This window comes from Fulvia fulva, chromosome 1 (assembly GCF_020509005.1).
Source record: "Fulvia fulva chromosome 1, complete sequence".
NCBI classification, from domain to species: Eukaryota; Fungi; Ascomycota; class Dothideomycetes; order Mycosphaerellales; family Mycosphaerellaceae; genus Fulvia; species Fulvia fulva.
The window spans coordinates 1,523,531-1,538,540 of NC_063012.1; the positions used below are offsets into that span (position 1 = coordinate 1,523,531).

A 15,010-nucleotide genomic window follows, 5' to 3' on the forward strand; every position below is an offset into this window, starting at 1 on the left:
CGTTAGTCGTACTCCTAGGGAGGTGTTCTGGTTCTGTACTTGGAGGTGGGGAAGGTCTTCGACCTTGAATGTCCTAGGGACCCCGTGGGCGATGACGGTATACTGTTGGTGGGAGACTCGTGCCGACTTCGCGACTTTAGTAGTCCACTCCTTATAGGTCTCTAGCTTTCGTCTATCAGACTCTTGTGCGGTAAAGAGTCTTACTACGCCTGTTGCTTCTACCCTCGCCCCAACTACCTCCTTTTGGCCGATTCTGTCGACAATCTCCTTGCTTGTTAGGGCTGCGATTTCTTGTTTCTCCGCCGGATCAGTAATGTATAGGCGTACCGCCTTACTTTCCTTCGGAGGGGGTTGATTCTTGCCTGCTGCTACTGTTGCCCATGTAGTTGGTTTCTGGGCTGCCTTCTGTGTTACTTGTTGGATTGTCTTCGGGATTTGGTATGATAGCGCTTTTAGCGCTCCTAGTAGCTGTGCTATGGTGTTCTTATATGCCCGGGCTGGGTGTTCGTCATCCCCTAGTAAGTTCTCCGCCTCCGTATATAGGGTCGTCCACGCTGTGTTGTTTGTCGTTGGCCTCTGCTTTCTGTATAGTGGGCCTTGGCTTGTGTCCTGGGTTTTTTCTTGGTTTGTTCCCCGGTTTGACTCTTGGTGCAGAATCTTCGCAAGGCTATGGCTCTCGTTGGTTGCCATCCTTCGCTGTTGTTCGGGGTCGCGCTTCCTAATTGGGCAGTTGTCCTCCGCAACTCCGCAATTCTAGGGTCTGCCTTCAGGGGAAGGGGACCTCGGTTTTGGGGTTTTTTTTTGTATCACAATTGCGCCGCCGCCAGCGCAGGCGGGTCGCTACTGCTTGAGTAGATTGCTCGTCTTGATAAGGGCTATCGATTGAATGGTCCTCGTCCTAGTACCCGAAAGAGTGCTCTCCCTAGAACGTATATCTAGAATCCTATTTACTTTATATAGTATAACTAGATAAGAAGCTATTACCGGACTATATTTATCTATAGAGTAGTTTATAGCTAGTAGGGAGTATATCGATATACTTAAAACCTTGCCTCCCTTAGGAGGCCTATATTTATATTTATACTTTTTCTCGTTTTCTCGTAACTCTAACTCGTATAGTCTACTACGTATTACTCTTACGTAGTAGACTAGGCGTTATTCGCGCCGCCGGTATTATTAGCGTTACTACTATTACTACCGTTACGGCGGTTATTACTTAGGCTATAGCCTAGCGTAAATAGGCGGCGGGCGACATCTCGAAGGGGGTACTAATTGGTATCGATACGGCGGTAACCTTCTTATTCGTACTTTAAGTACCGATTCTAATCGATATATTCCTAGACGTAAGTAGTATCTAAAGGTTAGATATACTAAAATGCCTAAGGTCGATTAGCCTACTTAGTCTTAGCGTTTAGGTAAGTATTATTACCGCTACTACCCGAAGCCGTATCCTTCTTATCGTCGTTACCCTTAGTAGTCTTCTTATTACCTTAGGTCTTATTACTATTACCGGTCTTACTGTACTTAAGGTCAAACGCCTTAAACTTATCCTCGTAGTTATATAGCGTAGAAACGACTTACTTAAGGGTTATATTAACTATATCCTCGTTTATAATACGGTTGTTATAGCGCGAGTTTAACTTACGGAGTAGGAAGTCCTTCTCGAGTTTCTTTTCCTTCGCGCCGTTATTAAGGTTAACGATATCGGCGTTCTTACGGAAGGATAGGTAGAAGTCACTAAACTTCTCCTTATTACCCTACTATAGAGTATTAAGCTTAGTTATAGTATTAGTATAGGCATTACGGGTACCGTAGCGCCGGGCTAGATCTTCTATTATCTTCTCTATAGAAGCGTACTAAGTAGTCGTACCTTCCGTAGACTTAGTAAGACTAGGGATCTTTAAGTCGATATAGGTCTATATACCGTTCTTTAACTAGCTCTAGACGTTCTAAAGGGAGTCCTTTATAGTACGGTACTTCGAGGCTTAGAGCTTAGCTTTAGTAGTACGCTACTACTCTTAGAACTTAATATCGTCGCTCTTTAGATCGCACTTAGTAGGGGCCTTTAGCTCGTTAGAGGACTTGATACTAGTAGTTATATCGGCGGCGAGATTGTATAATACGCTAGGCATATTATAGTCTTATATTGACGACACTTATAAATATATATACGAAGGAGACGGACTCGGATTTTCGCCTTATATTGCTAAATACGACATATTCGAAAGCTCTTATTAAGGCTATTTAAACGATCTATAAAGTAGGCCACTGCCCCTAGAATTAAGGGAGTTCTACCTTATTTAATTTAGATAGCTTAAAGTTCTCTTCACCCTATTTCTTTAGCTTTCTAGCCCTAAACGCCGCGGAGGTGCCTAGCTATATTAGGTAACTCCTAGGTAATAGTAGCCTAGGCTACGGTACTACCGGCGCCTACGGCTCTATAGGCGAAGCTCCCCTAAGACAACTGGTAGTAACTTATAGAGGACGTAAAAAGTATAGAAACTAACGATTAGCTCCTATACCGGTCTCTATAGGTGATAATTACTTAGCTACGTACGGCGCTTATACTATCGTTTTACCGAGGGTAATAAGAAATAAGGACGACGTCTTAGGCGATTAGTAAGGACACCCGGAATTAACACCCCTATAGCTAGGTATCGGTCGCGGTATCGACACTAGGCCCCCTCCTAACGTACGATATAGTTACGATCCGTATTATAGTAAAGGAAGACTAGGCCGAAGTTACGAATCTATCGAATAAGGAGCTCGCCTAACGAATTAATTAACTAGGGGTAGTCGTAGTAAACTAATAGTCTAATAGTACTCTATAGATCTATACTAGCTCTACTACTACTAGGAGGCACCTAGAGGTATAGCTATAGTAGGTATCTAAGGTTACGGTATTAGCGAAGGTCTTAACGAAGCAATTTACGATCCTAGTCTACGATATGCCTAAGGAGTTCGACCTAACTATTTAAGGTTACCTACGTACTCTCTAAGAGGACAACCCGGTAACTCTTAACTCTCTAATCTAGAAGGCGACTTAGCTCTATAGGAAATGGCTAGAAGGTAAGAAGGCCTCGGCGCTAATAGTATAGCTATAAGACGCGAAAGCGGCGGATCTAGTAATAGAATAAGGCCTAATCTAGTAATATAGCCTTAAGATAGTAGAAAAGCACTCTTTATCCTTTCGTGTCCTCTAATACTTTAAATGCTAATAGTATAGACACTAAACCTATACGTGTATAAACAAGTAGGCCTACTCGAACTATATAGGAGACTATATATCTAGGAACTATATATTGGCTACGAGGCGGTATACGAACTGTCTAGGGTACTATCTATCGTATAGCGCGGAATGCCTATAGCGGAAACTAGCAAAAAACAAGGCAATTATAAATAGAACCGTCGCCCTAAGATTCTACGGCGACTATAAGGCTAGTCTATACCGGAACTAGCTAGCGGTAGTCGGGTATAAGCGCCCTAGGGCCGAGAATAATTTCAAGGATACGTAACCTAGAGCGTACGGGAGGCTACGTACTCTACTAGTTACGGCGAGGGAATCTAACTAGGCCCGGCTCCCCTTTAGTATATAACCGATACGCGTAGACTAGGACGCGCTAGGTAGTAGGACATAGGATATTATAGAGGAAATGATTATTAATAACGATAACTAGCCTCGATACGCTTAATATTATCTAGTATAACGTTAACTATAGTAAGGATATAGTCTAGAACCATTTCCTATACGAGGCGGACCCGTACGTCTACTACGTCCTAGTAATCTAGGAGCTATAGATTAACCCGTACTATAAGAGACTAACGACCTATAAGTTACTAGGCTATACGATATACCTACGAGGCGACGGTAGACCCCATACGTACTTCTATATTAGTAAGGACATACTAGAATCCGACTAGGAGGTAGTGTACTACGTAGACGAAGAAGGCGGGGGCGATATTACCTCCCTCTACGTAGGTAGTACCTAGATATATACCCTATATATACAACCGCTAGCCTCGAGGTCTAGCCGCGACCTTAGGGTCTATAGACACTTAGATAGTACGCTTAAGAGACAAGGGTACTACATCGTAGTAGGAGACTTTAATATATACTACCCTTCCTAGGAAAGTCTTATATAGCCGTACCTTATAGCCGACGAAGTACTCGACTTAATAGCGAGTAACGTAATTGCCCTTAATACTCCGAAGGACCTAGGTACCTAGAAGAGAGGGGGACTCTAAGGCACGATCGACCTCTTCTAGATCTTAGATAGCTACTACTATATAGTAACCTACTATAGGATCGAATATAAACTCGAGGCGTCGTTAGACTATATACTAGTTAGGACCTCTATTACGGTATAGATATAACGTATACTAGCGAGAACCCCTAAGCTAAACTAGAGAAAGGCCTACTAGGCTAATATCTAGGCGTACCTCGACAACTCCGAGAGGCTAGTCTAGATCACGTAGTAGTAATATAATAGTAAAGACGAGATAGACGAGGTAGTCTAAGGGTTAATAGACGAAATAAGAAAAGCGACCTTACTTTACGTTCCGCTTACCTAACTAACGATATAGTCTAAACTATACTAGACGCCGAAGTATACTACCGTAGTAAGAGAAGTAAGGAGAGCCCGCCGGGTATAGACGAGTAGCTATAGTAAGGAGGCCTAGAACGTATATAGGGAGGTATACTAATAGAAGAAAGCTATAATACGGAGGGAGAAAGTAGTCGGCTAGAGGGCTATAGTAGAAGAAATCGCCGGCAAGCTAGCGAGGATATAGAAGCTAGCGAAATAGGCCCGATAGGACCCTATATAGGGCCCCTCCTTCTCTATCCTAGCGCTGTAATCGCCTAGTAGCCCGGTTAGCGACCCCGAGGCTAAGGCGCGTCTACTAGCTAGCAAGTTCTTCCCGCTCCTAGTCGAGGCTAATCTAAGCGACATAAATAGCTCTACTCCCCTAGCCCCTAGTATCGCGGTCTAATAGGAGGTGTCCGAGGGAGAAGTTACCGCTATACTTAGGAAGTTACCGGTAAAGAAAGCCCCGGGCCGGATAGGATCCTAAACGAGCGACTAAAGAAGTATAGAGATTAACTAGCCCTAGTAGTCGTAGCGATCTTTAACGCCTGCCTATAGACCGGATACTACCCGATAGCATTTAAACAATCGACGATAGTAGTCCTACGTAAGCCGTAAAAGGAAGACTATACGTAGGTAAAGTCGTACCGCCTAATTACGCTCCTTAATACTCTCGGAAAGGCGCTTAAGAAGCTAGTTATAACGAGACTCTCCGAGGCGGTAGAGGAATACTCCCTACTCCCGGACACCTAGATAGGTACGCGCCTATAGCGATCGACGCTATCCGCGATAGAACTTATTACCTCTTAGGTAAAGGCTATCTAGTATAAGAATAGGGATAAGGTAGTATCCTTACTTAGTCTAGATATATCGGGAGCCTTCGACTACGTATTATACCCGCGGCTACTCTATATCCTAAGGTCGAAAGGACTCCCTAAGTAGCTTATTAACTTCGTACGGTCCTACCTCTAAAACCGTAGTACGTCGATCCTAGTCGGCTAGTATAAAAGCCTATTTTAAGTAGTCTATACTAGAATCCCGTAAGGCTTAACGCTAGTACCTATTCTGTTCCTCTTCTTTATAGCGACGCTACTCCTAGCCCTAGAATCCTAGAACACCGCTACGAGCGGCTTCGTAGACGACATAAACATCCTAGCGTAGTCTTCCTCGACTAAGGAGAACTATAGGCTACTAGAAGAGAAGCACAAGATCTACGAGGACTAGGCTAGGAGGTACGGGGCTCGGTTTGCCCTAGAAAAGTACAATCTGATACACTTTACGCGCCGGCCACGGTTCTACAATATATAAGCTTCTATCTAGATATAGGGGCACACGACTAACCCGGTAAATCAGCTTAGGATCCTCGGACTATAGGTAGACCCGGCGCTACGGTAGAGGAAGTACGTATAGGCAATATTACGGAAACCTAAACAGAATATAGCATTATACTAGAGGCTTACTACGTCTATATAGGGGGCGGACTTTCGGTAGTTACGACTTCTATATACGGCTATTATACGGCTAGTCCTTACCTATAGTAGCTAAGTATAGTCCTTAGACGAGAGGGCCTACCTATTAAAGAGACTCGTCGCGCCGTTAGCGAAGATCTAAAACTAATGCCTAAGGAAGGTTACCGGAGTATATAAGTCGATACTAATAAGGATACTTAAGTATAAGACCGCTATACCGCCGATCGACCTATATATCTAGGGACTACGGACCTCCTACTTAGGCAAGTCGGTATAGTACCTAGTATAGAAGGTCATTACTAGTATAGTCGTAAGGGCCCGTAAATTAGTACTAGCGTATAAGGGTATTCGTCCTAGAAACGAGCCGAACTACCGGGTAAGGGACAAATAGCTAGTAATATAATAGGAAGGTAAGAAATTGTTTATAGAGTAACTATAGAAAGAGAGGTAGAACAACTAGGTTGTAGGGTATAGTAGACGCCCTTAGCTAGTAGGATAACCTAAGGAATAGTTAGCTACGAAATTCGCGGTTAAGTACCCCCTAAAGCTTATCTACTACCGCCTTACGAGGGTATAGAGTAGTATAGTAACCTAACTACGAAGCGAACATATCGGCCTCTAGGGGTACCTATTATAGAGGAAGGTTCTAGAATATACGAATCCTAGCTACCTCTACGGCTATTACTCCTAGAACGTACGGTACGTTTCCTCGTCTACCCGAGGTAATCGCTAGGAAGGGGGGAGTAGATAGTAAAGGCGAGGAACCGGACGATTAGGGCACTTCTTAATAACGTTAAGGACCTACGGCGTATTATAAACTAGATACTAGAGAAGGGCTAGCTAGAATAGTACCGCCTAGTAGGAGTAGTATAGGAAGAGAGGATACGGCGTAGCGCGGCGAGACCGGCTAGGAGCGGAGGCTAACGGGGTAGTAATATAGACTACGTACGTTTAGAGGGAAAGCTAATCTAGATAAGGAGAAGTCGGGGGCGGGAAGGGTTTTTACCTATTCGGGTTTTCCTTTATATATAACAATAGATATATACCTATATAGGCCGAATAGGGTCCTAGAATAGGGGAATGACAAATCTATCTATCTATTAATAGTAGTATTAGATACCGAGCTAACTATTTACTTATATCTATAACTTCTATTTACTCTATAGCGGTAGGGCTTAGTCGATAACTATACCTTACTATAGCGAAAGTATAGTAATAGACGATAAGGTTAACGCGACCCTAGCTGTCTTAGTAGTAGTACTGGCGGTAACGATACTTAATATAGCCTAGTAATATACTATATTAAGTTATAAAGTAGGTATGGTATAAACTCAATTAACGGTGAACGAAGGGATGCGGCGTGTTAGAGTCCTATAATCCTATTAGCGCGGATCTTATTACATGTCTTGTAATTGGCGTGCTACAGACTACCGAGTAGGCCAGAGTCTGCTGCGCGTCTGCAAATCTCGCCACACGGATCCTGGTGAGCACCGCCACGGGAATCGTGATCTCCCATGTGTTCTTCTCCTCCTTCGCGGGCCCTTTTCCCATCATCCTCCTTCTCCTCTCTTCGCACGGCGAGCTTGCTCGTCTGATCACCGTCGTCGCCTTTGGGTCTGGCGCCTCTGGTGTATGTGTCAGCGCATTGTTGCCATGGATTCGTGTATAAGTGAGAGGCGATTTTCCGGCAGTCCGACCTAGTGATGTCTGTGAAGTCGTTTGCGGGAGCATCGTGGGTGTTCTGCGTCGTGGTCTGCGTCGTGGGTGTTCTGCGTCGTGGGTGCTCCTCGCGGTCGCTGTAAGGGTATGGATGAGGCTCCGGACTAGCATGAGACTAGTATGGTACTGCTCTTTCCATTGACGGACCCTGACACCGTGGCTTACACAGCCTGCAAGAAATCTCATCAGATTCATGCCACGTCAAGCAGCCCTATCTGCAACTACCTAAAAGTGCTGTCCTGCATATCATGCAATCCTACAGCCAAAATGTGCCGAAAAATCAACAGGGTATAACCTAAATCAAGCCCAAACACCATGCTTGTAATGCTCTAGAAGCCCGCAATCTTCTTAAACCAGCTCTGTCTGCGGTTGTTTGCTGGCCTCCCATCCCATGTCTTCGCGCCCATGTCATCATATCCAAGGCTGTTGCTTGGTCCGCCATAGCTCTTGTTGCGGCCATGAGAGCTGCCGCCACTGCCACTGGGAACATCCCGCCTTCTTCTACGTCGCTCAGAGTCCTCGTCGGCGTAGTCGCCCTGCTCTCGTCTGCGTCTGTTGCGGTATTCGCGTGCCGTGGTGTCGTCAAGAGCGTCAGGCGCGTTATCTTCGGCATAGTGTACAGGCGCATCGATGATTGTGCCTTCGATGGGTGGAGGCGGCGGTCGGTCCTCGTTTACAGAGTGCACCCAAGACGCAGTTTTATCACCGCCGGTCTTGATAGCGTGAGCAATTGGCGAGGGGACCACACCAGGGGAATGCTCACCATTGCGCTTATCATAAACCCCGTCAGCTGCAGGATAGTCAGAGCGACGACGTGAGGGACGTGGTCGCTCCTTCTCGGTACCTTGATCCACGCTACGGCGCAATCTGCGCTCCTCTCGGCGCACTCGTCGAGCTTCGTCGTCGTCCGGAGCGTCCATGTATGATCGTCGCCTGTCAGTCTTAGGTCTTGAGCTTGCTGCGGCTTCATCCTCGGCTCGTTGACGTTCCTTCTCGCGACGACGTTCGCGGCGTTCTTCTCGAGCTTGCTCTTCTTCGCGGGCAAGACGATCATCTTCGGCACGGCGTGCTTCCTTCTCCGCGCGACGGGCTCGACGTCTTTCGGCCTCGCGCTGATCTTCTTCCTCGCGTGCCCTAACACGACGGCTGTCTTCCTTTTCACGTCGACGAGCGGCACGAGCCTCCTCGTCAGCGGCTTCGCGATCGCGACGCTCACGACGCTCCCGCCGACGAGCTTCTTTTGCTTCAGCGTCTTCCACATCAGTCATGGGCACAGGATCTGCGTAGGCGTTGCCATCGGATGGCATTCGACTACGGTTCACCTTGCGATCTTCTCGTCGAAGACGTTTCGCGTGGTCGTCATCGTAGGCTGATCCGCGCTTGCGCCGACCGTCCTCGCTCTCGTAGGCTTTGCTTTGACGACGATCTGGCGTTGGTCGAGCAGAGAAGGCGCCCAAGATGCCTCCCATCAGACCAGCCGTCTTCTTCGCGCTGGAGGTAGTTCTTCGCACTGGTGCTGGTCGCTCCACGAATGCGAGATCATCGGGGCCAGAAAAGACTTTGGCCTCATCAGAGTGACGAACTGCATCGGGCATCAACTCATCGTCCGCGCCTCCGAGACCGCCTGACATGTAAGATGGTTCCCGTCTTGACTTGCTCGACTTTTTGCGTTGCTTGGGCTCGGCCATGTCCTTGGCGGAATCCTCAGGCGCGTCGACCATGACAAGGTCATCCGAGTCAATGGCATATGGGTCTGGGACCTTACGAGAAGACTTCTCCCTTGTGGACTTGGAGCGACTGACACCCATAACCTTGGCTGCCTTGGCTGACATCTCGTGATCTTCTGGCGGTGGGGACATGAGGCCGTTGTCTTCGACAGCCGTGGAGTGACGACGTGAGCTGGGTTTGGTAGACTGGCGAGTCGATTTTGAACGGGCTGGAGTCCCTCCCATACCGAACATGGAGAAGCTCATGCCACGAGAAGTGCTTGGCCGAGACTTTGATTCGCGCTTGCCATCTTTGTCGGAGCCTGATGACTTGGATGACTTCTCGAGTGGGTCCTTGTCAGAGGGCTTGCGCGCCGACTTAGATCGAGAAAGCCCCGCAGGCCGTTCATTGGAAGGAGTTGTGGCACCGTCTTTCTTTGTCGGCTTCTTAGATGGAGTCGCACCCCAGAATCCCCACGAAGACGAGCCAGTGTCGCGCACAACTTTTGGGCGTTCCTTTTTCGAAGACCTTGATTTGTCTTTCGTCTCGTCCTCGGGCGGCGGCGTAGGGAGGTCATCGTCGCCGGCTCCCATGAGATCGTCATCGTTAGTCGGCGGCGGTGGCGCTTCAACCACCACAGGCTCTGTTTTCTTCGACTTCGATTCTTTAGTAGACTTGCTGGACACTTTCTTATCTTTGGAAGACTTCCTCGGCGGTGGTGAAACCATTTCCGGTTCTGGGTCAAAGTCGAGGATGTCGTCCACAGGGAACCCTCCAGGCACAGGAGATTCCGAGTGAGGAATGACCGGCTCAGCAGCGGACAGGTCCTTCTTGTTGTCCTTCTTCGAGGAGCCCGACTTCTTGGACTTCTTCTCGGGTACCGCAGCTGGGACTGGTACCTCGAAGACAGGTTCCGGTTCTGGCTCAGGCTCAGGCCAGAAGTCCTCGGGTGGTGCAGCACTAGCGCCCTTCTTCGACTTTGATGGCTTGGCGTCGGTGGAGTCGCCTTGCAGTGCTTTTATGCGGTCCTGAATGCTCGATGTCTTCGCGTTAGCCTTCATCTTGGAAGACGCGCTCGCTTTGGGTGGCGGCATTGCTGAGGTGAGCCCATTGTCGCCAAAGGAAACATCTGGCATCTTCGTACTGCCGTTGTAAGCTGCGTCTTGATTGGCCCAGAGGTCCGAGCCAATCTTACTCTTCGTGGCAGTCGCGGGTGTGGCGTTCTTGGTAGATTTGAGTGACGAACCCCAAAATCCCCAGCCGTCGGTCTTCTTTGATTCGTCAAAATCCAAATCCGGATCTAGCTCCGGTGCGTTGACGATGGCAGCAATTGGGTCTTCCTTAGGCTCTGACTTCTTGCTGGACTTGCTGTCGACTTTGCCCAACTTATCCGTACCTTTCTTCTTGCTGTCCTTGTCCTTAGAAGACTTCTTCGATGGTGGTGCGGGCTCGTCGTCAAGATCGAGGATATCGTTCGGATCCTCACCAAGAGCAGCAGCAAAGGCATCCTCATCTGCTTTGCGCTGTGCCTCTTCTGCTTCGGCGGCCTCGGCGGCCTCGCGCTCCTTCTTCTCCTTCTTCTCTCTTTCTTTCTGCTCTTTGGGGGTCTCCTTCTTGCTTGGCTTCGATTTAGAGCTGCTGCCGAAAAGACCCCAACCAGAAGAAGATGACTTGTCTTCCTTCTTCTCTTCTTTGGGTGATTCTGGCGCGGGCTCCGGCTCAGCCTCCTCAACGATGTCAAGGATATCATCGAAGGCAGACCGTTTCGAGTCTTTCGATTTGGTCTTCGACAGCGTGAGCTCCTCCACTTTAGGCGCTTCGACGATCTTGGATCCTTTCTTGTCTACTTGACCCTTCTTCTTCGTTGTAGTTGCGAATCCCCAAGAGTCATCTGCCGGAGGCGCACTCATGTCAAGTAGATCCATTCCGTCCGCCGTATGTGCTGGGACATCTTCCAAGGCAAGCGGGGGAGGTGCAACCGGAGGTGCGTCAGAAGCGCTGCCCTTTTTCGCACCCTTCTTGGTCTTCTTTCCTGTCGTCCAAGGATCTTCTGCAGACTTCTCCTGGACAGATTCAGGCAATAAGATCGATGCACCGGGACTAGGATCGGACACTTCCACCACGCCCTTGTTCTTGTCCTTCTTGGTTGCCTTCTTTTTGGTCCCAGTCGACCAAGAGTTCGCCCAGTCATCCACTCCTTCAGCCTTGGGCTCAACGACCGCTTCTGGCATGAGAAACGCATCGTCGATAGGAGGAGGCGCCGGCGCAGCAGGCTCCCAAGCATCAACTTTGCCCTTCTTGGATTTTTTGTCGGCTTTCTTCGTGGTGCCAAACCCTGAGAACCAATCCCCGCCGCCCGCATCGGCGACTGGCTCTGGCGGGGGTGGAGGCGGAGGCGGAGCAGGTGGCAGCACTTCTTCCATCGCCCCTTTCTTGCCTTTCTTCTTGCTCTTGCTCGAAGTGTCTGCCCAACCACCGCCCAGCCAATCGGTCGTTGGTTCAGGCTCCACGACTGGAGGCACTTCAATCACCGGTTCAGCAGGCTCTTCAGACCAGTCAAATGTGCTCTTTGTTTTCGACTTCTTGTCCTTTTTGGTAGTCTTGCCCCATCCATCGAAAGCGTCCACCATTGCTGGGGCAGGCTCAGGTTCGGGCTCTGGGGGCGGTGGAGGCTCCTCTACTGGGAGCTCAACAATAGCGTTCTTGCCCGCCTTTTTGGCCTTCTTTTTGTCCTTCGCAGACATTCCGAAGGGCATTTCATCCTCCTTCTCCTTGACAGGCTCTGGCTCTGGTATCGCAATCGGTTCGGGCTCGGGCTCAGGTTCAGGTTGGTCCCACATCGAAGCGCCCTTCTTCTTTTTCTTATCTTTCTTACCTATGGAAGACCAAGAGTCTTCTGCTGGCGGCTCTTCTGGAGCAGGAGGCGGCGGTGGAGGGACTTCGACGATGGGCTCGGGTTCTGCTACTGCTCCCTTCTTCTTTTTCTTGTCTTTCTTGGTACTGAACGAAGCCCCTGGTAAGGTATGTTAGTCTAAGAGTCTCCAACGAAGAGGGCAAAAGCCATGAGCGTCCTTACATGGATCCTCTTCCGCCGGTGGCTCTACAGGCGGTGGCGGCGGAGCCTCGATGATCGGTTCTGGTTCTACCATTGCGCCCTTCTTCTTTTTCTTCTTGTCCTTAGCACTTGTAGACCCCCACAAATCCTCTTCTGCCTTGGGTTCCTCCTTGGCTGCCGGCGCACCGAGGTCGAGTGTGTCAGCAAGAGCGTCGCCGCCAGTATCGTCGAAGCTGAAGTCGAATGCATTGGACTTCTTCGTATCCTTGCTCTTCTTCGACGACGTCGAGGTGAAACCCCAGCCCGTGGATTCCTCTTGCTTCGGCTCTGCGGGAGCCTCAGCTTGGGAGCTACCGAATCCCCAAGACGCGGCAGCTCCGCTACCCCACCCACTGCCCCATCCTCCAAAGCTGAACCCACTAGACTTCTCAGCGGCAGGTTCAGTCTTCTTCCCGAGTCCAAAGTCAATGTCGAGTTTCGGGGCTGTCTTATCGTCGTTGAGGTTGATGTCGTCGAAGTTCATGTCTTCCTTCGTTGGTTCGGGGGCGACTGGCTCGTTCTGTGGCGAATAGCAGTCAGTATTGACGAAGAGGACACATGGTCGTTGTGATGTAACGAGTATGGCATCCGTTTCGAGATCAGGAGACCAGCAGCGCGTCGGGTGTTAATCGATAGGCAATGCTGCTTAAGATTGCTGGTCATAGCTCACGGCACCCTTCCCCGTGGGGCGATCTCGATCTAGCGCGGACACGCGAGAACAGATGGAAACAAGTCCGTAAATAACATACCTCGCCTTTCTTGCCTTTCTTCTTCTTGCCAAAACCCCAGTCGTCGTCGTTCGTTTCTGCTGGTGGTGGTATCTCGGGGGCAGGCGGTTCGGGCTCCGGCTCGGGCTCACCTTTCTTCTGTGCAAATTATATTAGACAACACGTCCGGAATGTATGCAATTAGTAGCGTTACCTTGGACTTCTTCTTTCCTACCGTCGCGAACGACCCCCAAGGATCTTCTGCCTCTACTGCTGGTTTTGGTTCTGGTTCTGGTTCTGGTTCTGGTTCGGGCTCAGGCTCAGGCTCAGGCTTAGGCTCAGGCTCTTTCTTCCCTTTCTAATGTGATGTCCGTTAGTTCGCGTTTCCCGAAAGGGGAGCGAGGAGCCTTGCGCGCCACATGAGACTCTCGCCAGTCACGCAAAGACTTCTGTGCGTAGTACCGCTTACCTTCTTCTTTTTGCCTGTAGTGAAGCCGCTCCAATCATCATCGGCGGCCACCTCTACGGCTGGCACGTCGACAACTTCAGCAACAGGCTCCGGCTCCACCTGCCCCTTCTTGCCCTTCTTGCCTTTCTTTCCAACTGCGGCGAAGGATCCCCAGTCTGTTACTGTCAGCTATGCCGTTGAGTGAGGTCTATTTCAGACAGACCATCCGCTGGAGAAGCATCGGCAGCGCCAGATGCGGGCTGCTCCCCAGCCTTGTTGGCCTCCTCTTCCTCTTTCTTTTTCTCCTCGTCCTCCAGATCGTCCCAAATACTTTTCCTATCCTCTGTTAGCCTTGGACGCCGCCAGATACGTCATGATCCAGTGCCTACTTCTTTTTCTTATCCTATGCAGAGAGGAGACGTTAGCTATACTCGAATACCATGGAGTAATATCTCAGCAAGGCGAGGGAGCAGGACACCTGTTCTAGACAGACGATGCCTTGTGACCTTGAGCACGTACCTTCTTCCCCTTCTTTCCTGAATCATTCAATTCGTCGCCATCGTCGCCCCCATTACCTCCCGGAGGGTCATCACCTCCAGCACCGCCTGCATCGCCTCCACCCGCATTGTCATCTCCCGCAGCACCATCCTCGCCCTCTTTCTTCTCCTCGTTATCACTATCTGCCCACTTGCTCATCTGGGCCTGTTTTGCTGCTTTCTTGGCTTTCTTGCCTGCGTGAGTTCTGATATGGTCTGAGCTCTGAAGATCCAGCTTCTCAAGCACACCAAAAAGCTCGTGATTTTCTTGTTTGCGGTCTTGGCCGATCTCGACCTTGTTGCTCGTGATGATCCCAGACTCGTCGGAGGTGTGCACTTTCGCGAGCGCGTCGGTCATGGTATAGTCTGGCGGCACATCGAGAACACTCTCCTCATACGTGGGCAACACACCAGCACGCGGAAGAGCAGATCCATATGGCCTGTAGAGTTGGCGTGGAACGACAGCACGCGCGTCATTTGACACATTGCACTTTGCGACATGGATGCTCTCCCAGAATGCTACAAGAGCTCCTATGCGCGTCTTCAAGCAATTTCGTTCAACCGATCGATAAGTAGGTGGCTGGGTGTCGCGTTTGAGCAATTCGTCTGCGCGAATGGTTGCGACAGAGACTGCCATTGAGGTAGACCGACCCAATCGTAAAGCCGTGCGACGAGGCTGATATCATGGAAGGCGATCGATTGTGGTGGGAATCGACGAAGGTTCGGAGAGGATGAGAGGCGGGT

At 49.5% G+C, this 15,010-nt stretch overlaps 2 protein-coding genes across 2 annotated transcripts; both read right to left on the reverse strand.

Annotated features, from left to right (window-relative positions):
• Window positions 1-7,386: 7,386 nt before the first annotated feature.
• Window positions 7,387-7,786, reverse strand: CLAFUR5_00352 (uncharacterized protein; the record flags this gene model as incomplete). The annotated part of the gene is made up of 2 exons (XM_047899500.1): window positions 7,387-7,434; window positions 7,484-7,786. The coding sequence occupies 2 exons, from the start codon at window positions 7,784-7,786 to the stop codon at window positions 7,387-7,389; spliced, it is 351 nt and encodes a 116-aa protein (XP_047757152.1).
• A 317-nt stretch (window positions 7,787-8,103) lies between these two features.
• CLAFUR5_00353 (uncharacterized protein) lies at window positions 8,104-14,903 on the reverse strand (the record flags this gene model as incomplete). Its single annotated transcript, XM_047899501.1, has 8 exons — window positions 8,104-12,494; window positions 12,558-13,095; window positions 13,325-13,441; window positions 13,497-13,640; window positions 13,752-13,906; window positions 13,954-14,066; window positions 14,120-14,133; window positions 14,250-14,903. 8 exons carry the CDS (start codon window positions 14,901-14,903, stop codon window positions 8,104-8,106), a joined length of 6,126 nt encoding a protein of 2,041 aa, XP_047757153.1.
• Window positions 14,904-15,010: the final 107 nt, after the last annotated feature.